This window comes from Vulpes lagopus, chromosome 6 (assembly GCF_018345385.1).
Source record: "Vulpes lagopus strain Blue_001 chromosome 6, ASM1834538v1, whole genome shotgun sequence".
NCBI lineage: Eukaryota > Metazoa > Chordata > Mammalia > Carnivora > Canidae > Vulpes > Vulpes lagopus.
In genome coordinates, this window is record NC_054829.1 from 108,418,589 (window position 1) to 108,443,115 (window position 24,527).

Below are 24,527 nucleotides of genomic sequence, written 5' to 3' on the forward strand. Positions count from 1 at the left end.
GACGCACCGTCTCCGTACTCGCACTCGCCTTTTCGGAGGCGTACCAGAGAACGGTGTCGCCCACCCTATGACGCGGAAACCAGCTCCTTAAGGATCTGGAGACGGAAAGGTTGAAGGACGAAATCACCGGCCCAGTATTTTGGGAACTGGACAGAGTAAGTTCGAAGTAAACTGTAGGTCGTGTCGCTCAGGTTGAGTGAGGTTTCAAGTCTTCTAAGTCCTTTGTCACGCGCTCCATTCTATCATGTGTCGGCCCTTTCACTTCGTCCCCTCCCACAAACCCATCGGTTTGGTTTGCGCGTCCTGTTTCTCTGCGCACGCGCAAAGGTCCTTCAGCGGCCCTTGTAGTTCCAGTTTTCGGAGATGGGGGGCGCATATCGTCCGGCTTTAGGAGATTGGGGGCCCGCCCGGTGTTTGGCAGCGTACTTGGGAAAGGACTGGTGTCGGCGGGGGGCCGTAGCCGAAGGTGAAATTGCCGGGCCTCGTAGATCTGAGCGTTGGCGGCCAAACGATAGCGGGTGTGAGCGCTTAAGTTTTTAAAGTTAAGTCATTTTCTCTTTTTCGGGATTCTAGTTTTTGTCATCAAAGAATCGAAAAATCCAGTTACGGAAGGGAGCTGACAAATTATAAACGTCAGTGTAGTGTACTGAGTGCGTTAATAAATGTGCTTGAGGGAAAATAGATGAGGAGGCAGTAAATTAGGGGAGACGTGGTGGTGGAAAGCTAGAGAGAGTAAGATGCCATTTAACGTGGGCCTTGAAAATTGAATAGGAGTTTATAAGGCAAGTAAAGACAAGACTAATTCAAAGAACAGGCACGGTGTTCTGGTACCGTTGAATGGTCAGCCATGGTAGAACAATGACTTAACGTTTTTGACACCGTTTCCTCTAGAAATGGTAAAGGCTATAGATGAGCATCCTAGGAAGATGCATGCACGTCAAGACATTTTACGTATGATTTTGTTGGGAAATTGTGGAACACCTTGAAATGGCCAGGAAAAAAGATACTGGATGTCTTCTCTAGCTGGCTCTTCCAGGTTCTCTCTTCCATTATCATTGAGCTATTTTACATTTGTGTTAGTGGTAGGAAACTATTATAATGGAACTTAGTCTTGTAGTTTATCAGTTTTGCAGTTATGGCCCTAACCAGTTTTGCATCTATTAACAAAATCATTTCAGTGTTCCTGATTGCTTAGATCTTTTAATTCTCCTTTGAACTAGTTTTTTAATAGAATATTTTAAGTAGACCCCATGCCCAATATGGGCCTTGAACTCTCAACCCTGGGATTGAGTCGCATGTTCTACTGACAGCCAGCCAAGTGCCCCCTCCAGAACTAGTTCTTTTTTGTTTGTTTGTTTTTTTAAGATTTTATTTATTCATGAGAGACACAGTGAGAGAAGAAGAGACAGAGGGAGCAGGCTCCTTGCCGGGAGCCGAATTCGGGACTCCACCCCCAGACCCTGGATCACACCCTGAGCCAAAGGCAGAAGGCAGATGCTCAGCCGTTGAGCCACCTAGGTGTCCCCTGAACTAGTTTTTAACACTTAACTAATTCCTTGATTAATTTCACTAAAATAAAATATTTGATACGTATTCATTTTATGTTAATTTATATTTAAATTCCTTTGTTTAAAATTTCTCTTTTGGGGCACCTGGGTGGCTCAGCGGTTGAGCGTTTGCCTCTGGCTCAGGTGGTAACACCGGGTTCCTCATATTGAGTCCCGTGTCGGTCTCCCCACAGGGAGCCTGCTTCTTCCTCTGCCTCTCTCTGTGTTTCTCATGAATAAATACATAAAATCTAAAATAATAATAATAATAAAATTTATCTTTCATCAATTTCACAGAATTCATAAGAATGTTTGAAACTCACCCAAAATTCCATAGACTTTAGGTTAAGAATATCTGGGTCAGAATACAGAATGTATCATGACAGGCTGTAAGAGGTCTACTAAAAGGTGGGCAATGTAAGGGAGTCAGACTTACCAGAGCTTGTTCACTTAACTGAGCATGTTTACCCAGCTGATTTTGGCCAATTCACTTAATTTTTAAGCCACTGTAAAAAGAATTTGAAAGGAACCACCGAATTGTGATTGTGAGGATTTAAAACAATATGTGTAAAGTAACTGGACTTGTTACACAGTACCTTTATTGTTTGTGTAAAAGCCTCTGTTTAGAAGCCAATTTGATGTCACTGATTCATCAACATTTTTTTTTTTTTCAATTATTTATGATAGTCACAGAGAGAGAGAGAGAGGCAGAGATACAGGCAGAGGGAGAAGCAGGCTCCATGCACCGGGGGGCCCGATGTGGGATTCGATCCCGGGTCTCCAGGATCGCGCCCCCGGCCAAAGGCAGGCGCCAAACCACTGCGCCACCCAGGGATCCCCATCAACAATTTTTTAAACTTACATATTCTAAGAAAGTACTAAGGAATTTTTAATGTTGAAAAGTTTTAACATTAAAATTATAAAATTAGATCTGTGTTTTAGACAAGTTACACAGCTTATGAGGAGGATGAATGACTTCTAGAACGGTTTATAAATTGTTCCCATATTGTAGTGATACTCTTTGTGGAAAATATTGGAGGGAAATAAAAACCATTCCAGAAGTTAAATCGGTAGGACTTGGTGACAGATTGGTAAATGATAAAATAATAATAATGTTACATTTTGTCAAGTACGTGAGAAGGTAGACTTAGAGGATCAAGACTCACGAAAGTACTGCTGTGTGACTTCTTGATTTTCATAGCCATTGCATTGGGAAGTGAAATTATACCATATCTTGTTACTTCTTGTATCTTTCTCTTATATATGAAAATATATTTGATTATCTACAGGATATGTTTCTTAAGATCACAAATTACAGACAAATGTTAGGCACACTAGGCAAGAGTTTTAGAACTTAGTTTTTCAAGTCACAAAAGTAAACCTTAGAAAAGAGAATGAAGGAAGGTCTCTGAGATGAGAATGATGGAGAAAATCTGGTTTCGGGAAAAATTTGGACTTTGCATTTCTACAGTTCTGTCCACTATTTCCTTAGATAGTGGTTCTGACAAAAGGAATTGGAGAGCTGATAGACTGTCCTTTACAATTTGGAGTTTTTGCAAAAGAGAAGGTTAGCATTGAATCCTGCTGTATTGATCATTTATAGCTTCTATTTGTATTTTATTTATAATCCTACCCTTTTTTAAGCCTGCCTCTTTCAAAAGAACTTGAAATGCTTAACACTTTGTAATAGGAGATCCTTTTAAATATACTATTTAAGAAATGGATTGTGATTAAGCTTAAGTCTCTGCCTTTGATTAAAGAAAAAGTCTCTGCCTTTGTAGTTTTTGCATTCTAGTGGGGTAGACAGACAATAAAATTGTAATTCCAGGTAACAACAAGAGGATACAAGGAAATAAAGTGGTAGGGTGCCTTTGGCGCAGTTGGTTGAGGGGCTGCCTTTGGGTTGGGTTGTGGTCTCAGGGTCCTGGGATGGCCCCTGCCCCTATTAGTGGGACTCCCTGCTTCCCCCTTGCTTGTGCTGTCTCTCACATTCTCTATCTCTAAATAAATAAAATCTTTTTTTTTTAAAGGATACAAAATTGTGGCAGATGGAATGGATAGGGTTAGGATTAGCAGAACAGAAATGTTTTTAGATTGAGTGAAAGGCCTCTTTGAAAAAGTGACATTTATAGAGACCTGAATGAACAGTGAAGTAATCCCTCCAGATGTGGTGAGGATGGTGAAGAGAACAGCTAGAGCAAAGGCCTTGGGGTGGGAATGGCCTTAGCATGTTTAAGGAATGGTATGTCATAGTTAGAGTGAGCCTGTTGGAAAGAATTGTTAGAAATGTAGTTAGATATCCCCAGGCCAGATCAAATAGTGCCAGGCAGGCCACAGTAAGGGCTTTGGATTTCGAGTATTGATAAACCTTTGGAGGATTTTGTCCCAGAGATTGGCATACTCTGATTTACATATTTAAATAATTATTTTGGTTACTATCTGGAGAATTGATGGTAATTGATGAAAATGGAAGATAATGATTGATTGGAGAATTGATAATGGAAGAAAAATAGAAGCAAACACAAGTTACAGTGTTCTTGGAGGAGAGTAGGCAAGACATGATAGTGTGGACCAGGTGGTTGTGAAAATAGAAAGTATTCTTATTTAGGATATATTTTATAAAGTTAGAGCTAACATAAATGCGCCTAGATTTGTTGTGGCATATTAGGAAAAGAATTTTAGAATTTTACTCTCAGCAGTGTTGTGATCAGTGTCTTCTGAGTTGGGAATACATGGCAAAAAAAATAGGTGTGAGTTGGATTTTTGTTATTCTACATAAGAGAAACTCTTAAATAAGTGGAGATGTCAAATGAGCAATCGAGTGATGGGGGGGAGCAAATGGGAGAAGTCAGCTCTAGAAAATACAGTTTTGTGAAACATCAGCATGGAGCTAAAGAGCTTAAAGCCAGAGACCCTCAGAAAGGATATGTGTGGAGATAAGATGGAAACCCAGGGCTGAATAGCATGTAAAGATAGAGCTAACTAGGATGGTCCAGTAAAGGAGATTAAGAAAACTCTCCTAGAAGCCAAATGAAAAGGTTTTCAAGGAAGTTTAACTGCAGATGCCCCTGAGGGGTTCCAGTAGTCCATGGAGATCACGGTTTTCAATTCACTAGAATGGTGGAAAGAGAAGCCTGACAGAATGGGTTGAAGGGAGAATTTGGGTGAAAAATGGGATTACTCAGCACTAAATGACACTTGATTGGTTTTAACACTGGGATGGGAAAGGTCCCTTGGAAAAGAAAAACCCGCTTCTATAGCTTACCAGTTAAGTTCCACTTCTAGTGAACAGAAAAACAGTTAAGGGGCACCTGGCTGGCTCAGCCAGTGGAGCATGGGAGTCTTGACCTGAGGGTTGTAAATTCAAGCCACATTTTAGATAAATTGCTGAAAAATAAGTTCTTTAAAAAAAAGTTTTTTAAATAATCAAGAATAAATTATTTACTTGGAGTTTGAGATGGAGAATGTCTGAATCCCTTAATCTTACACTTTGACAGGTTGAATTAAAAGTGTAAAAAAAAAAATAGAAGTGTAGTTTGGTGTAATATAGACACATACTATATAGGAAGATAATCTGGCCCTGCAGTAAAAGTGCTTCAAAAAGTAAAGCTAGGATTCAGAGGTAAAACAAGGAAAATGAAAAGTAAACAATTAAGAGACTGAAGATAAAAATTTAAAAACCACGGGTCAAATGAAAATTTCCTTAACTAATTGCTAGGTGTTACCCCAAAGTTTGTCCTCTGCCAGCTGACAGTCTCTTAAGCTTTCGGACAATTAAAGGTTAATAATTATCTGAAAGTCTTCCTATACTTAGGACCTAAATTTACCTTTTTTCAATGAACAGGAATGGAAACTGAAGGTGGAAATCAAGAAAAGGCAATGGAAGAATGCACTGAAAAGAAAAAAGAAGTAGAAAAAAAGAAACGGTCACGAGTTAAACAAGTGCTTGCAGATATTGCTAAGCAAGTGGACTTCTGGTTTGGAGATGCAAATCTACACAAAGATAGATTTCTTCGAGAGCAAATAGAAAAGTCCAGAGACGGATGTAGGTGTATTTTACTGTACAACAAATGGAACAATGTAGTATATATATTATGGTACACCACATATTATATACAGGAGCATCTTTTATTTTTCCACATAAAACCCTCATAAAGGACACGAATTTCCTTAAAGGACTTAGTAGGATACAATAAATTCAGACCAAGATTTCAGTTACTTTGAAAGTAACTGGCAACTCAGGTAGACTCTTGACCTCAGGGTCAAATTGAGCATTACCTAGGGCCTAGAAGTCCAGGGTTTTTCTTATGTGCTTACAGGCTTAATTCCTATGGGTTTTATGCATAAAAGGCATTTTATTTACTCCAAATCCAGAACTTAGTTTAGGAGTGTGATTAATATTTTATCCAGAAATCCTGGCTTGTTGTTTTATTATATTCTGTAATGTATTAACTTTTGTATTTCTATTAGATGTTGATATATCACTTCTCGTGTCTTTCAACAAAATGAAAAAATTGACCACAGATGGAAAATTAATAGCCAGAGCACTAAAAAGCTCATCTGTTGTAGAGGTAAGAATTGTTACACAATTTATTTTATCACATAATTATTAGTTTATTAACCTCATGTACCCATTTAAAAGCTGGACTTGGAAGGCACCAGAATCCGGAGGAAAAAGCCCCTGGGGGAACGACCAAAGGATGAGGATGAGCGGACAGTGTATGTGGTAAGCCATTTTAAAAAAAAGCTCAGAGATAGTGATCGCAGACAAAATGACAAACACTTTCATATTACTAGTAAAAATTTATTAACCTTGAGGACTTTACTATTGCTTCTAATTTATTCTAGGAATTACTTCCCAAAAATGTTAATCACAGCTGGATTGAAAGAGTATTTGGGAAATGTGGCAATGTTGTTTATATAAGCATACCACATTATAAATCTACTGGAGATCCAAAGGGATTTGCCTTTGTGGAATTTGAAACAAAAGAACAAGCAGCAAAAGCTATTGAGGTAGGTCCAGAACCTAAAAGGAAAAGCAAAAAAATTAGCGAGTACTTTTAGTGACAATTTTACTGGTTTTTAATTTATTGATTTTTCAGTTTCTCAACAACCCACCAGAAGAAGCACCAAGAAAACCTGGTGTATTTCCTAAGACAGTAAAAAATAAGCCCATTCCTGTCCTTAGAGTATCAGGTAATTTAATTCAATGTTAATACTTAAGCATATGTAGTTGAAGGAAAATGAAAACTAACGATAGCATCGTTACAGAAGAAAAGAAAAAGAAGAAGAAGAAGAAAGGCCGAATGAAGAAGGAAGACAGTATCCAGACCAAAGAGTTAAATACGGACACAGATAAGGAGAGTGTTGCTAAAATGAAAAGATCGAGGACCACGTCTGAGGGATCAGAGGTAGAAATAACTGAACCCCAAAAGCCGCCCTCAAAGAAAAAGAAAAAACGGGAAAGACAAGAAGTATCCAGCCTACCTATAGTTAGAACAGGAAAGAGAAAGAGAAGTATTTCTGAAGAAGCAGAATCCCCAACTCCCAGGTCAAAAGTAAAGAAAGTGACTCAGAAAGACATTAAAAAAGAAGATTTAGAAGTTTCCAAAGAAAACAAAGGTATCAACAACATTTATCTTGAGCTTATATAATCAAAGTTTTCTTAAACTTACGTCTTTCCTGTCTTTCCTTTCTGGCATTTAAGATTTAGAAGTCTCTACTGAAGAGGAAAAGGATACTGGAGATGTAAAAGATGGATCCCTTTTAAAAGCAAAAAGGAAGCATAAGAAAAAACACAAAGAGAGGCACAAGATGGGAGAAGAAGTTATACCATTAAGAGTCCTTTCAAAGTAAGTAGACTATACAGTTCTGGTGTAGATTGACACCCTCCATCACCATTGCTAAAGTGCAATTCCAATTTGTATTGAACAGAGTTGCATATTAGCAACAGTCATGGCATGTAGCCAAGATCTGCATAAATTATGGGTTTAGGATGACTGAGGATTAAAAAGAAACCACCACACTAAAACATGGAAGCACTTATTTTTATCATGTCACAGCAAGTGCCTCCATGTTAAAGTAGAGGGCGTTCCTTATAGACTCAAAAAAATACAGCGTAAATATACCAGACAGGTAGTTCGGTGAGGCAGTCTTAAATATTTATAAACTTCTAAAATGTAAAAGTAAGACTTACCATCACTAAAACATGGAAGCACTTACTTTTTTAGTTTCAAAGCAAGTACATCCACGTTTAAGTGGTGGGGAGCCCAGTCTTGGAAAAACGTAAATTGTGAAGATTCTTTAGCCTGTAAAGTAAGCTTAGAAATTAAGTCGTGTCCACTTGGAGACACCTCCACTGAAACATGGAAGCACTTACTTTTGTTTTACACAGCAGGTACCCCCATGTTAAAGCAAAGGGGAATCCCTCGGGGCTCTAAAATTAACAAACTTGCCATATTGCATTCGGAGGAATAATTTGGGTTCACTTCTACTAAAACATGGAAGCACTTACTATTTTGAAAGTCAAAGAAAGTACTTCCATGTTAAAGTTAAAGGGAGTCCAATCCAATCCACTTGAGGGGTGGAAAGCAAGTTAAAAGAAAAAAATTCCATACCTTTGGGAAGAAAGATTTTCTTAATTTTCCGGAATAGTACTCGCCCAGCGTTTTGTCTTCCCCTTGAAGGTTAAAAGGCAAGGACTTCGGGCACTTGTATTTATACTATTCTTAACTGCTGAATTCCTTTTGCCTTTTTATCTCTGAGAATCATTACAAGAGGTTTTTGTTATTCTAATGTATCAGCTCTCAGGGAATGTACGATCCTGGGTGGGTCTGGATACTTTTTTTTTTTTTTTTGAAGTATACAGATGTCAATAATAACAGCTAAGACCATTACCACAAGATATCCTCCTCTTTAAAAAAAAAAAAAAAATCCCCTATCTGCTTGTTTGATGGCATAGATTAGAGTAACAATGAGTGCTCCTGTGGAGCCTGGAGAGGCATTGTGTTTCTATCTAGAGGACCTCTAGCTGTTTGAAGAAACATCTACATGTTAAATGTATGTAAATAAATAAATTGCTTCCATGGGGTGTTTTTTTCTTCTTAGAAATTCCTTTTGATTCGGGTAAATAATAAAGGATGTTATCTCCCAAATTGGAAGCAGTTTAACTAATAATCTTTAAATTATAATCTGCAATTATTCTCCCAGAGATGACTAATTGTTACTAGTTAATTAATTCAAAATTTTTATTTTCATAAATAAAAATATTTGAAACATACTCAAGAATTGAATCGCAAAATTTTAAACATTTAATCTAAATGTTAGGTCAGGGGTAACTTCCCTTTTCATATTTCCTGGATCGCTTAGAACTCTGAAGTAATTTGAATGTGTGTGTTTAAAGAAGGAAAAGTTAGGAGTGGTTACAAGATACTGAATGTATGTATTTAGATATTTACTTTTGCTCATCTGTGTTCACTATTTCAAAAGTGCATTCTTTTCATTGCAGGAGCGAATGGATGGATTTGAAAAAAGAGTATTTAGCACTGCAAAAGGCCAGCATGGCTTCCTTAAAAAAAACAATATCCCAAATGAAATCAGAGTCAAAAATGGAAACAAATGGAGTACCTACTACATCTGAAATAAAAACTGAAAAAAGTAAGCAGCACTATGATAGTTTTTGTAGCATTACATAATTAAATTTTCATTCTTCATCAGATTTAGTAATGAGTGCCTAGTTTATGAATTAAGCAAGTTTTGTAGTAACAAAAACTGTAATTTCTCATCCGTAACTTATCCTAATATATTAAGATATTATTTTGAATTCTTATAAATTGAAAGTATAATTTTTTCACATTTTAATCATGTTTATAGAATCTTTTTACTTATTTTGTGTCTATTAAGTCAAGTACTTTTTGATTAAGGGAAAGGGTCGGGGTTTTTTTTTTAAGGTTTTACAAATGTTTTTCTAACAACACTTTGCAATTAGAGTGGTAGAAATTACGGTATTTCATTTCATGGTAATCTGCAATAAGCAGGACAGGCAACATAACTTACTAAAGTATTTTACAGTTAATTTAAAATTAAGTTTGAATTAATTATTTAAATCAGCTTAAGTCTTCATTGTTATTCTAAAATGGGCCTACTATGTTAACTTATTAAGTGTAAGAGGCTTATTTCTGGCCTTTCCTTTTCAAATCAACAGCAAACAGTGAAGAGTGTTGTCCCCAGGAAAAGGTTAATGCAGCCGGACCACAGTTTGTGAGTGGCGTGATTGTGAAGATCATTAGCACTGAGCCTCTACCTGGCAGGAAACAAGTCAGGGTAATGCTTTTGTGTGTCAAGGGTAGTTGTTACTCTTTCCTCTTTAAAATTTCCCTGTATGAAAATGTTTTGCATTATAGAAAGCAAAGCAAATCAAATTAGAATTTATTCCTCTGTGGAAAAATACTTGTATGATTTAATTCCACAATAATTATTGTGTTTCATTTGAAGCAAAATATGAAGTCTAAAATTGTACACTGGATCAGACTTGAGTACAGTTTAAACATCCTTTTATAGAACTGTACTTTTTTCTTATTTTTCAAGGTGCCCTTAATGGTTGTTGTTGTGTAGTTGAATGACGAAGGCATACTGTGGTCATTATAACTTAAAAGAATAAAAGTGGTAAAGTATTGTTATTATATGCCTTATTTAGACTTTATCTGTTTTCAGAGAAAATGGGTTTTAGAAAATACTTTGTCAAAACTTTAATCAGCATTAGAGTTCTCTGAAATTACTTTGAACTTTTAATCATCTACTGTTGTAGATTTTTGAAGCAAGCTAGAGAGTTTGTTATGTGTTTTTATTAGAGCTCTTAGCTTTCAGTACATTCCTAAACGATTTTGTGACTTAAAGTCAGAACTAGAACTATTTTGATATAAAAGGGATCAATTGCATTTTTTTATCTTAATATAAACTTTTTGTTTGTTAATCCTTTTGGAAATTGAAATTTTTTTCCTGGGAGAAATGCAAGATTTTTTTGGAGAAAAGAGCTTTTGTTAAATTTTATTTTAAATGTTTTTGTTATTTTCAGTTTGTGCTGGATAGTTCTAAAAATGAGAAACTGTTAAAGTCTTTTGTGAAAAGCCACAAAAGTTTTGTATCGGTGTGCAAATAGTTTTACACAGTTTACAAACATCTACTTTACAATCATTTTTTATTTACACATTTTATTTTCTCTAACAGCCTTTTGTACCGACACAATAATATTTCTTTCTCAGTGGCATATTCCTTTGTAAAACGTCATATGGTATGGCAAATATATTTAAAATTGTTATACTGACATTCATCATATGTTTTGGTTTTGCATAGACTCCTATCATTCATGTTTTTTAACTTGCATAAATCTTGTAAACTCTCATTATCTGAAACCCTGCTTCTATTTTATAAAATCTTGTAGCTATCACTAACACGGAAATTTAGATACTTAAATGTTGATAAGGCATTTAGTTAGTGCTGCCTGACTTGCCCCTGTGATTACCAGGCTAGTTTGTAATTTTAAGAAGGCTTTTAATTCAGGAGATTTGCCTAACATTATAATGTATATATATCATAAATATCTTTTGATTGTAGTAATTGAATCTATTATAAAACTTAATACTACCATTTAACATTCAGATTTCATCAGCTTGCTATCAATTAATGGTTTGCTTTATGTCTAAATTTAGTACTTATGTAGAGAAATGGGAAGAATTAAGTATATTTTGAGATAGGCAGTATGCTAAGAGTAGGGATGAGTTAAAATTTAGTCCTTGGCTTCACAGATTTTTACTGCTTAATCATTATTAAAATCTAATAAGCTTTCCTTATTTTATGATGAAATAACATTTTCACATATTGCTCAGTTTTTTCTGTATTTCAGACTTTAAAAAACCCAACTGCTAAAAGTAACCTAAATTCCTTGTGGCTTGAAATTTGGGTCAAAAGGAAAGGAAGCCAGTTGAGTAAAATACCTTTTCTTAGGTTGGGAATCTCGAGTAATTTCTTTAGCTTTCTGAATGGAAGTTGATGAATGAAGAATTATGTTAACATTCCTGCATAATTGCATTGTTTACACCTCAGAACTTGCTGGGGAAAAAATGATTAGGAATGCAGGAATCTTGTTAATTTGCCCTCACAGCAGGCATTATAGGTTAAACTTTTCCTTGCTGGGTGACCACAACTTGTTCAGAGGAGATTGTTTAAGCCTGTCATCAGAACATGTGAGCTATAGTGAGATATTCCCGTAGATCTACTCGAGAACCTAGGATTTTTGTAGAATCCCAGGAAACTTTTTTTCCATTCGTGAGTTTGAAAAAGCTGAATGTCTTTTACATACATTTTAAGTCATAAGTGATTTTGTACAAGTGAATGAAAACACTGTGCCCACCAATCCATTGTGAGTGGATAATTTTTAATTTTATTCACTATTGTAAGTAACTACACCGCCTTGGTACCTTCTTGATTTGGGGGTTGGGAGAAATTTTTGTACTTTATGTTCTACAAATCTATTGTCCTTGTGCAGTGTTCCCATTCTAATTAATATTTTAGGATTGTGCTTAATTAAAAGAGTTACGAATAGAGTTCAAGTTTGTTCAAGTCAATTTTTCAGTGTATTTGTGTAGTTTTAGGAGTGCCTAGCTGGCTCTGTCCCTGGAGTGTATGACTCTTGATCTCAGGGTTTTGAGTTTGAGCCCAGGTCTGGTGTAGAGATTACTTAAAGATAAATCTTTAAAAGAATATATTTGTGTATATTTTAGAAGAAATGTTTAATGTAGGAAAGTTACTCGTTTCAAACTGTATGTGGCTTATTTGTATACTACATTTTGACAAAACCATGTGAATAATTTAGAATTCTCATGAAACATTATTATTTATTTCAATTTTTTCTAAATTCTAACGCAGGATACTTTGGCAGCAATCTCAGAAGTTGTTTATGTTGATTTGCTAGAAGGAGACACAGAGTGCCATGCTAGATTTAAAACTCCTGAAGATGCTCAAGCAGTAATAAATGCATGTACAGAAATTAAAAAGAAATACTGCTGGAAACTGGAGATCCTTTCTGGTAAAAATTCACAAAATAATCTTTTTTAATTCTTGTTTAGGGGTGATTCTGTTAGATTTTCTGTATTAAGTGCCATCAGACAACTATCGTTTTATTATTGAAATGCAATTAATGCCTTGAATATGTTTCTTCATATGTATCAGTGATCTTCGTTTTTGTTTTTAAGGTGACCATGAACAGAGATATTGGCAGAAGATTTTGGTAGATAGGCAAGCCAAACTTAATCAGCCTCGTGAAAAGAAAAGAGGCACTGAGAAGGTAATTCATTTTTTGGTTTTTGTTGTCGTCATTATTGTTCTATAGCCTAAATTCAACATTTGGATAAATATTTTCTGAAAGTTAATAATATGCAGACACAACAAAGACTTACATGGTAGATTTGTAGATTGCGACAGAACATTTGTTTTTCTGGATTTTAAAATACATGAAATCTATGAAATTAGAATTATTTTCCCCGTAAGGGTACACAATTTAGAGTTTTCTTGTTTTCCATTCTTTTATTGTAACTAGTTGTGGCAATTTAATCAGTATTGATTTCTAGCTGCTATGTTTTGTGGTTTGGTAGTAAATGATTATTTAAAGATTGTCTTATTGGTAAAACCCAATGTATTAAAGAGTGTAGTTTTTAAAGATATGAGCCTCCCCAGATAAGATTGGGAGGCTTTATGCATAATAGTTGCTACAGCAAAGATAAGCTTTATTCCTTTTTCTCTAGAATACTCAACAGGTGAAACAAACAAGCGTAAATTAAGCAACTTAAAGCAAGATTCTCAGTAATTTTGTTTTAAATAACAATAATTTATCATGCTTACTGTTGCTTATGAGCTGTCACGTTTGTTCTATTAAAACAAATTACATGTAAAGATGAGTGCATGCTTAGGACTAATTAGGGCACATAAAAACTAATAAAATTTTAAAATGTGTATGTTATAAAATATAAATCTGAAAACTTATATGTTCTTCTAGAATTGGTTAGCACTTAAAATCATACATACTTCCTGTATCCTATTTTTATTGCTTCGGGGTTCTATTTGTACAGTTCTCTTTTTTTTGTTTTTATTAAATAAAAATCAAGTGTTTTTTCATCAACCTTGCATTGCTTAGGATTCACTGGAATTTGAGATTGAGGGAAGGTTTCCTACTGATCTTTATTAATTCTGTTTGCATGAGTACAGACTTAATTTGCTGAGATGTAGGAAGGCTACCTTCCTCCCTAAAGACTTTTTCAAGTCTATGAGGTGTTCATTTTAAAGCCTGCCTGAGATTATTTAAATGTTAAAAAATTGTTGATCCAGAACTCACAACTAAAATGAAATCGTTTTGGTAAATAATAGTTATCCTTCTGATTGATGTGAAGTTTCATGTAGGTTATGTTTTTAAAAGTAGGAATTAAGCATTTTCTTTCCAGAAAAGGCTGACCTCAGTAAACTAAATTTAAGGCAAGGAAGTAAGCACTGAAGAGGGAGTTTTATAAATTCATTTGGAACACAGTGCATAGCTCTATTATTGAGTTGGAACGTTTTTTTCCTGATCTCATTTATCTGTTGCACCACCAAGCATTTTCTTAGCATGATTTTTTTTTTTTTTTTAAGATTTTATTTATTTATTCATTGGGGGGAGGCAGGGGCAGAGACCAAGGCAGAGGGAGAAACAGGCTCCATGCAGGGAGCCTGACTTGGGACTTTATCCTGGGTCTCCAGGATCAGGCCCTGGGCTGAAGGTGGCGCTAAACCACTGAGCCACCCGGGCTGCCCTCTTAGCATGATTTGTAAACAATAGAGGATCCTAGCTGAACCTAGGAACTGTGAGAGTTGGCTCCTGTCACAAAATGAACATAAGGTGCCACACAAAGTGGGTATTATACAGGCTTTTCAGAGAAGACAGTAATTAGTATGTCAGTCTACTTTTTTGATAATCATTAAATTAATATTTTCTGAGTGCTTCTTTGTGTTGACCACTGTTCTAGGAACTGGACATAGAGCCATGAGTAACAAAATTCCCTGTTTTCATGAAGCTTATAGATGAACAGTTTAGGTCAGGTGATGACAAGTACTATGTAGAAAAATCAGATTTAAGGATATCATGAGATAGCTTTAAGTCAGGTGAGGTTGTCTGGGAAGTACTCTGTGAAAGTGACATTAGGAAAGTCAGCAAACCAGCAGGAGAGTTTAAAATGCACAGCTTTCAAGGCAGAGGCAACAGAAAGTACAGAAGCCTTGACAGGAAAGAGGCTGTTACAGTTAGAATACTGGGAGTAAGTACCTTAGTAACAGAAGTTAAATGTTACTAGCAACCAAAAGTATAACATTGGCACTTTTTTCATATGACCCCTCAACCTTTCCATGGTAGTATTGTATTACTTGGCCAGTAATTGAATAAAGAAAAGTATTTAAAGTATTGATAATAAATCTTGATTTTTGATTTTCACCTTATGAGGCAGGAGACTGGGGATTTTCCTAAGCCTCAGTTTATATGGAATTAAAAGAGGAATAGGTGAAGGAAAATGTTATTTTCTATTTTTGGTATTTTTACATATAAAAATCAAGTGTGAGGGGGCAATCCCTGGGTGGCTCAGCAGTTTGGCACCTGCCTTAAGCCCAGGGCGTGATCCAGGAGTCCTAGGATCCAGTCCCACATTGGGCTCCCCACAGGGAGCCTGCTTCTCCCTCTGCCTGTATTTCTGTCTCTCTCTGTGTGTGTGTGTATGTGTCTCTCATGAATAAATAAATAAAATCTTTAAGACCTCCCGCAAAAGATTGGTAAGATGAGGGAAATCTCTATCAGAAAGGGTCTCCTTGCTAAACCAAGCCTTTGTAGTCTTCCCTATCACTTTGAGCACTTGGTAAGAGTAGATAACAGCTACTGGAGACAGTTTGTCTTTTCTCATTTGTCATTAGCTTTTAAAACATATTTGAAATGTTTTTTATCACCATGGTCTTTTCTCTACAAATTACTGGTATTTGGATATTCAGCAAGACAGAATTCACAAGATTTGTGAACAGTTATAAATATTTATATTTTTGACTTACCTCACTGATGAAGCTTTTTAGTTTAATCTTAAAGTGACTTCCTAGGAAAACAACAAATACAGGGTACCCCTGTTTTCATTTCCAAAGTAACCAAACCTTTACTTCCATAGATGCAAGCCTTAATTCTGGCTTTGCTGAAGTCCGAAGACCTTTGAAATGACGCTGGTCAAAGTGGTCCTCAATGTGGCCATCCATTACTGTTTTCTGTCATAAACAGATCATTTGGTAACCTGGGCAACTTTTGAACTTTAAATACTTGTATTTTTAACTCTTCCAGCCAGTCTATTGACTGACTCACTCTCTAGCTTTTGAGTAAACTTTTAATGTTTTACTAAACATTTTAAGAAACTAAAAAATAAATCAAGTGACTTCCTGCCAAAGCCACAGTCACCAGACACCTCAAAGAAACTCTGGTGAATACTTTAAAGAGAATAAGATTTTTATTTCTTCCAAGGATATATAATTAAAAATTTTACATCAAGAAATCTTTTCAGCAGCCCCAGTGGCTCAGTGGTTTAGCGCCGCCTTCAGCCTAGGGTGTGATTCGGGAGACCCAGGATCGAATCCCGTGTCAGGCTTCCTGCATGGAGCCTGCTTCTCTCTCTCTCTCTCTCTGTCGCATGAATAAATAAAATCTTAAAAAAAAAAAAAAAAAAAAGAAAACTTTTGGAATATTTTGACATCGAAATATTGATGTCTGCTTTCTACATTTCATTTGCCACCTTTAAAAATATTAAAGGGGAACGTGACTGGCTCAATCAGTGTAGTGTGTTATGTGACTCTTGATCTCGGAGTTGTGAGTTTCAAGCCCCATGTTCGATGAATAGATTAATTAAAAACAAAGTCTTTAAAAATTTTTTTAAAGTTAAAGTCTTTATGTAAGGGTATAATAAATAATAATAAGTACTCTTAAAAGCAAATCCTTAATTGGAATATTCTAATTTTCAAATTTGTAAGCAAACGTTTGTTTAGCACTCAGCCCAAAATAAAATGTCTCATTCAAATAATGAATTCTCATTTATTATGTATTTACAAAGGACTGAATATCCTTTAAGAAACATCTTGGTAATTAATACTGAATCCCACGGGGATATGAGACAACTAACAAATATGGGTCCCAAACCCTCCTAAGAGGTTAAAAATTGCCAACATGGATTGGCTATCTTTAATTGAAAAAATCTTAGTGATGTGGTACTATAGTGGGAGTATTTTAGTAATTCTAAAGATTTAATACCTATTATATTTAATAAACCATAATCCTAAATAGTTCTCCCTCTAATTGATTTGGACTAAGCTTAATTTATCTCATTTGTCTATCTTTCCCTCTATATATTTTTTTTAAGATTTTATTTATTTATTAGAGACCATACAAGCAAGGGGAGCAGGAGAAGGAAAAGCAGGGTTCCCAGTGGTCAGGGAGCCCAGTGGAGGGCTCCATCCCAGGGCCCTGGGATCATGACCTGAGCCAAAGGCAGATAGATATTTAAATGACTGAGCCACCCAGGCACCCCCACCTTTCAAAAAAAATTGTATTCAAACTGATAGTTTTGAAATTTTTTTACTCTTAATTATCTTTTTGTTTTAGGTGTCCAATATATTCTAATTTCTAATTTCTTTCTCCATAGTTAATCACCAAAGCTGAAAAGATAAGACTTGCGAAGACTCAACAAGCAAGTAAACATATTAGATTTTCTGAATATGATTGAAAAACAATTTTGCTTCACCTCTTAAGATTTCACTGGTTACTTGAACTTTTCTTAGGAAATACATTTTATTTTATAGTAATAAATAATGTTTTTCTGAAACCTATGTTAATAAGAAGAAATACTTTTGTTCCTTGTAAGACTTTCTTGAGACAAGTACATGTATACCACAGCTTTTCATTAAACATTCTATTTGCTGAAATTATCTTACACAAATCAACCCCAAAGTGATTTAGTAAATGTTTTCAACATTATCATTAATTTTGTTGTTTTTATATTACAAAAACAATATTTGCAAAAATAATACTATATAGTAGAAAAAAATGTTTGACATTGGATTCACTGTACTTATTTTGTAATTTGCTCTTGCTTTTCAAATGTCTAGGATATCTTTTCATGTTGATTTATACAGAGACATATGTGTGATATTTCATTCTGTTTCTTGCACTTTGCTTACCTGAGCTTCCACTAAATGGGCCATATGAACTGTTCCTAATTAAAATGTTAAACTTTAAAAGTATTGAGTTTATTTCTCATAAATGAAATTAAACATTTTATTTTGTCTAACTAAAATAACATAAACCAGATGCTGTGAACATGGGGAAGAAAAAATCTAAAAATCAGCCATAAGCAAAACTGTATATATTTTTTTTTTATTCAGAAAAATTTCAGACCTGGAGTATTTAAGGTCTTCTCAGAACTGAACCCACAGGGCCTATTCATTACTGGCATCTTAATCCCTTATCAGAATATCAAAAATGTACTCTGGACAGCCATGGGGTTTATTCCCTTAGGCTATAAACTATATGCAGTTCCATCAGCTTTGTCCAAAATTGGGTGCACTTTGGATTTGGTGCCCTTTCTATGCCTTAGGAAAGACTTCTAGTCAGGAAACTACTCTCAGGAGCCAGGGATTTGAGGAGATTGGCTATCTCACTGTTGGGGTGACAACTGCCACATTGCTCATAGTAGTAAGAAAGAGCAGACAACTACAAGTTCAACAGAAGCATGGTTATATAAACTACAGTACATCACTACCATGAGATGCAACAACAATCACTAGAAGGTAAGTTTCATGGAAATAGGGATACAGTATTGTTCACTATTTTTTTTTTTTTTAAGATTTTAATTATTTGATAGAGCACAAGGAATGGGGAGCAGCAGATGCAGAGGGAGAAGCAGACTCCCTGCTGAACAGGGAGCCCAACTGGGCTCAATCACAGGACTCCAGAACCAAGATGTGAGCCAAAGGAGGCACTTAACCAACTGAGCTACCCAGGTGCCTCTTGAATAACAATATCAAAATGCTTATAGCTCTCCAAAAGATGTAGCTCATGCCCCGAAAACAAAAAGCTATTTTATGTCTTGAGTCCATTTGATATGTTTGGTTAACTTCTGATTGGGTAGATCTGATTTTGGCTCAGGTCATAATTTCAGGGTCATGTGATCGAGCACCTGCATCAGTATCAAGAGTCTGCTTGAGTTTCTCCCTCTTGCACTCATGGTCTCTTTCTCAAATAAATAAATCTTTTTTTAAAAAAAATTGTCAAAAAAAAAAAAATTGTCAGGGGTACCTTGCTGTCTCAATTGGTTGAACATGTGACTCTAGATCTGAGGGTTGTGAGTTTTAAGCTCCATGTTGGGCATACAGCTCTAAAAAAATTATCATGATTTAAGGGTTTTTCCCCCCCCTATGCTTGAAGAACTTTTCTTGGAATTACTTAAAAAAGGAACCATTCAAACATATACCTGCCTAGTCTGTATTTTATTTTATTTTATTTTATTTTTTTAATTTTTTTTTATTTATTTATGATAGTCACAGAGAGATAGAGAGAGAGGCAGAGACACAGGCAGAGGGAGAAGCAGGCTCCATGCACCGGGAGCCCGACGTGGGATTCAATCCCGGGTCTCCAGGATCGCGCCCTGGGCCAAAGGCAGGCGCCAAACCGCTGCGCCACCCAGGGATCCCATGTATCTTAAATAAAGTGATTTATACAAAAATTGGATGGATGTATTAAAATTAATCTTGATATCCTATGGCTTAACTAGTAAATTCATTATTCAGCTGATTAGATTTTGAACCCAATGGATATGGTCAAATAATAATGTATGTCCTAAAATAATAATGTGTATCTTACAGTACTTAAGTATTATAAAATCCATTATTTCTGTTGCAATATAAATAGCCCATAAATTAAGGTGTGCAGGAAATACACCTTTATTTTCTTAAAATTCAAGTTAATCTCTATTTCAAGCCTCATATCCCACAAAATTCTTAATCAATTTAGGGTTTTCTCCCTTTTTCTTAAAGTTGAATCAGCATTCTGGATGCTTATGCAATACCAAGTGGGAGGAGCACCCATTTGTCTCAGTCATATTATCTGAGAAGGCCACCATCCCAGTTTGTTCCAAGTCATTCGTTTACTCCAGGTTTATAGGTATCCCTGTTCCTCCCACATACTTAGCCCAGTAGGTCTCATCCTACTTCTCAGGCATGCACAAGACTCAAAAATAAGCAGAGAGCTTTTGTACTGTGCTATACTTGCCCAGTTCATGAAATAAACAGTGATTGTTGATTGACTTCACCATTGGAGTAAGGATAGGCCATATGCGACTCAGCAGCATATTTATACAATAAGTATGCTAGAGAAGAAAAACAGAAAAAAGAATAAAGCTTAAGAGCAAGTGAGAAATTGTATTATTTACTCGTTTTTTTAAGTAGGCTGTGCACCCAATAGGAGTTTAAACTCCTGACCCTGAGATCAAGAGTCACATGCTTTACTAACTGAGACAGTCAGGCGCCTTTGCCCTGCTTATTTACTATTCTTTGGTTGCAAGAAATAGAAACTAACTGCACTAGATTAAGCAAAGGAAAAGATTAAATATGTGGGAGACTTGTGAAATCTGAGGAAGTAGATGAATAATAAAGCTCATGAAGTACAGGAGACCAGGCAGCTGTGGATTTCCTGACAGGAGTTTTTAGAGAGGCTACTTCAAATTACTGTAAGTTGACTCAGCAACTGTGCTCTTTAGGCTCATGGACTCTAAGTTTAAAATTCCAGTTCCCTGATTAGGAGACAGTGATGATCAAGCTTGAATCAGGTGCATTCTTACGTTAACCAATTAGAAGTAGATACTCATACATCAAAACTACAGGTTTGATAATTCATTCTTAACGAAGGCAAAGGTTGTTAGCTGACCTTTGTTACCACCAAACCTACTAATTCTTTTACATCAGTAGAATTGAAAAGACAGCATATGTAAAGATACTAAAGTAGGAACTTGCCTAGTGTGTTTGGGACAGTGAAAAAATCTTACCAGCTGAAGAAAGTTGGTAAAAAGAAAATGGGACAAGATAAAGAATGAGAAAGATTGCTAAGGATCGGTCTATAGAAATTTTTTGAATGTCATATTCAGGGATTTGCCGTGTAGCAACTATAGATTTTAAACAAGGGAAAGAAAGAAAAAAATAAGGGAAAGATAAAGTATAGGTCTCAAAAAACCAGCATCAATATGTCGACTACTGGAAGGGAAAAAGGAAGAAACAGGTATCAGTGAATCAAGGTTAAAGCTACTAAAATACTTCAGTCTTGAAGAAATGGGAGTTCAGTGAAAATAACATTTTGTGAATGCAGGCCTGGGTCACCAGAAGAACTGACAATCCTTGGTGACTGATCAAAGTGTTGGTGGAGGAGTGCCTTGGTACTTCAGTCTGTTGAGCATCTGCCTTCAGCTTCCTGGGATCAAGCCCAACATCTGGCTCCCTGCTCAGCGGGTGTGCGCATGCTTGCTCTCTCTCTTGCTTGTGTGCACCCTCTCTCCCTCTCCCTCTCTCTCTCTCTCTCTCTCTCTCTCTCTCTCTCTCTCAGATATCTTTAAAAAATGGTAGGAATGAAAGAGCCAAAGCTATCTAGGAGATTTTAGGCTAGGTGACCGAACACATCAGTTGATTTAAAAAAAAAAGAATGAGAGTTGATTTTCAGGAGGTGGGCTGGTGGAGTAAAGATATTGTAAGCTTTTTAATATGTGTTAATTTGGGGGTGGAGTTCTACATGAAAAAGTCCAACAAATTGTTTGACAATTATAGAAACTATAATCAGATAATAGCAGAGGCCAAATAGAAGGACATGGGTTTCCCCCAAATAACTGCTATTGAAGCTGTGATGAAAGAGCAATCGTCTGGGAGTATAGGTTTATGTGGGGTTTTTTTGTTTTTTAAAGATTTTATTTACTCATGAGAGACGCAGAGAGAGAGGCAGAGACAGGCAGAGGGAGAAGCAGGCTCCATGCAGGGAGCCCGATGTGGGACTCTATCCCGGGACTCCAGGATCACACCCTGGACTGAAGGCAGGCACTAAACCGCTGAGCCACACAGGCTGCCCAGGTTTATATATTAACCATCTAGTCATCTATATATGCAAAAGCACAGCTAAAATTCGATAAAAGTAACCTAAGCATTTTGTGTTGCATAAAGCACCTTAAGTAGTACAACATGTAATAGAGAACTGGGGGTGCCTGGGTGGCTTGGTCGGTTAAGTTTCTGACTCTGGCTCAGGTCATGATCTCAGGGTCCTGGGATTGAGCACTGTGTCCGGCCCCTGGGCACAGTGGGAATTCTGCTTATCCTTCTCCCTTTACCTCTATCCCTCTCCTCGAGCTTTTTTAAAAATAATCTTTAAAAAGGGGGGGGGGGCAGCCCTGGTGGCGCAGTGGTTTGGTGCCACCTGCAGCCTGGGGTGTGATCCTGGAGACCTGGGATTGAGTCCCACATCGGGCTCCCTGCATGGAGCCTGCTTCTCCCTCTCCCTTTGCCTGTGTCTCTGCCTCTATTTCTGTGTCTATGAATAAATAAATAAGATCTTAAAAAAAAAAAAAAAAAGATGGAGTGGTGAATGGTTCTAAAATAAAAAACAAAAAAAAACTGCTTTGAAGTTTGTAAAGCGCAATGAAATTTTACAAAAGGAACACCTGGATAAACCCCCAAGTGGAGAAACAAGCACCCTGAGCCTCTCTTCCAGTCACCCTCCCTCCACAAATGGAGAAGGCTTAACAGCATAGGTTACTTTCAACTGATTTTGTACTTTATATAAATAGAATCAAATGTTTAAATGTTCTTTTGTGTCATTGGTTTGCTCTTTCCAAGAAAACTTCTAAATCCTCAAAAAGAAACCAGTTCTTTACATCAGCATACATTTATACAGTTGTGAATGCTCTGCAAAGGTTAAGATTGAAGTGGAGGAGTGATGTTAAAAGTCACTAATAATAAATAGATGATGAGCCCGTCTGAGTACATATATTAATGTGTCTAATTTTAAAAAGCATGTATCAAATGTGTGCTGTTACATTCATTAAACACATTTTAGGGGTGCCTGGGTGGCTCAGTTGGTTAAGCACCTGCCTTTAGGCTCTGGTCATGATCCCAGCTTCCTGGGATGGAGCCCTGAGACAGGCTCTGTGCACAGTGAAGAATCTGCTTCTCCCTCTGCCCCTCCCCCTACTTACTCTCTGTCAAATTTTAAAATTTTTTAAAAAAATTTTTTAAATACACAAATCAATAACTGATCACTTTGGTGAAGAACTGAAATAAATATACTATTTTAGGTCTTTGTGTCCTGCTTGTGTTTTGTTTTTGTTTGTTTGTTTTTAAGATTTTATTTGGGAGAGTACCTTTGAGCAGTGGGGAGTTGGAGAGCAGAGGGAGAGGGACAATCAGAGTGCTGAGCATGGAGCCCCAACTTGGGGGCCCCATCCTGGGACCCTGAGATCATGACCAAAATCAAGAGTCAGATGGTTAAAACAGTCGAACCAACCAGGTGCCCTATTTGCACATTTTAATAAACATGAATTTTATTCATCTTTTTAAATATAAGTAGGAAGTAAAGAATCTTTCAAATATAATCCTCACATTTATTTGAGAATCCTTGTTGACACCTGTGCAATAAGACATTGGCCCGTGAACTTTAATTACATTGTTATTTTCAACAGACCATTTTTGGCCTGAAAATTCTTGGAGTAACTGGTGACCCACTTAAAATTGTTGAACTGTTAAAATTGTTGGTTTAACTTTGAATCAGGCCATTTTCAAAGTCATGATTTTTCAAGTTCCCTAAAATAAAATCAGACTGATAATTAGTATGCATATCTATTACTCAGGAAATCCAAACAGTTTTAAAAGAAAGTAATAGAAAAAACAAAAAGAAAAGAATGTTTGGGAGCTTTAGCTGCTATTACTAAGGAAACCAACTATTTGCCCTGTCACTAGATATAAAAAGGAAAAAAAATAAAAGCCAGGAAGTCTAATAAAGAGTAAGGAAGAAAGACTAAATAAAGGAATGAATATATATTTTTAAATTACTACAAGCACTAAAAATAACGGGGTGCCTGGATGGCTCAGTTGGTTAAGTGTCTGACTTCAGGTCAGGTCATGGAGTCTTTGGAGTCCTGGGATTAAGCCCCATGTAGGCTCCATGCTCTATGGGGAGTCTACTTCTCCCTCTCCCCTCCCCAGTCATGCTTTTTCTCTCTCTCTCAATTTTTTAAAAAAATAAATTACTACTTTTTTTAGCTTCCATGCCCAAGGTGGAGCTTTAGCTCATGACCCTGAGGTTGAGTTACTAGCTGTACTGATGGAGCCAGCCAGGCACCCTAATAACTTTAAATTTTTGTATTATTTATTTATTAAAAAATGTATCTTTCTTAAGATTTTACTTAAATTAAAATTTAATTTCTACATCCTATATGGGGCTTAAACTCATGACCTTGTGACCTATAGTCAGATGCTTCACGGAATGAGCCAACAAGGCTTCCCATTGAGTTGTGAACTAAAGTCCCAGGTTGAGCATAGAGCCTACTGTAAAAAAAAAAAATTGGGGGGAGCACCTGAATGGCTCAGTTGGGCATCCAACTCTTGGTCTCCATTCAGCTCTTGATCTCAGAGTTATGGGATTGAACCCCACATTGGGCCTACTTAAATAAAAATTTTTTTCTTAAAATTCTTTTATCTTTGAGTTACATAAATAACACAAATTCACTAAGAAAAAGAACTAGAAAATACATGAGAACAAAAAAGAAACGGAAGTCACCAAAATTGTATATGTATTATTACACTTTCTTAACTTCCCATGTTTACTAAATAGTATACAGTAAAAATTTTTCTGTCAATATA

At 36.2% G+C, this 24,527-nt stretch overlaps 1 protein-coding gene across 3 annotated transcripts; it reads left to right on the forward strand.

Moving 5' to 3' along the window:
* Positions 1 to 8: 8 nt before the first annotated feature.
* Positions 9 to 17,879, forward strand: LARP7 (La ribonucleoprotein 7, transcriptional regulator). 3 transcript variants are annotated; one of them, XM_041759605.1, is made up of 13 exons: positions 9 to 155; positions 5,392 to 5,592; positions 6,018 to 6,118; positions 6,190 to 6,273; positions 6,396 to 6,560; positions 6,650 to 6,743; positions 6,819 to 7,169; positions 7,255 to 7,399; positions 9,055 to 9,203; positions 9,751 to 9,869; positions 12,471 to 12,630; positions 12,797 to 12,888; positions 17,285 to 17,879. In XM_041759605.1, exons 2-13 carry the CDS (start codon positions 5,394 to 5,396, stop codon positions 17,363 to 17,365), a joined length of 1,740 nt encoding a protein of 579 aa, XP_041615539.1. In that variant the 5' UTR covers positions 9 to 155; positions 5,392 to 5,393; the 3' UTR covers positions 17,366 to 17,879. The 3 variants fall into 3 exon arrangements, with proteins under 3 accessions (XP_041615539.1, XP_041615541.1, XP_041615540.1); XM_041759607.1 differs by having other exon boundaries at positions 6,822 to 7,169; XM_041759606.1 differs by lacking the exon at positions 9 to 155 and adding an exon at positions 383 to 542.
* The last annotated feature ends 6,648 nt before the right edge of the window (positions 17,880 to 24,527 follow it).

What these genes read in the sequence shown, in the direction of transcription:
- LARP7 (XM_041759605.1), top strand. Translation starts at nt 5,394, where the DNA reads ATGGAAACTGAAGGTGGAAATCAAGAAAAGGCAATGGAAGAATGCACT. An exon ending in AGAAAAGTCCAGAGACGGAT is followed by an intron (nt 5,593 to 6,017) that starts GTAGGTGTATTT and finishes TATTTCTATTAG; the next exon opens with ATGTTGATATATCACTTCTC. An exon ending in AGAAAAGAGGCACTGAGAAG is followed by an intron (nt 12,889 to 17,284) that starts GTAATTCATTTT and finishes CTTTCTCCATAG; the next exon opens with TTAATCACCAAAGCTGAAAA.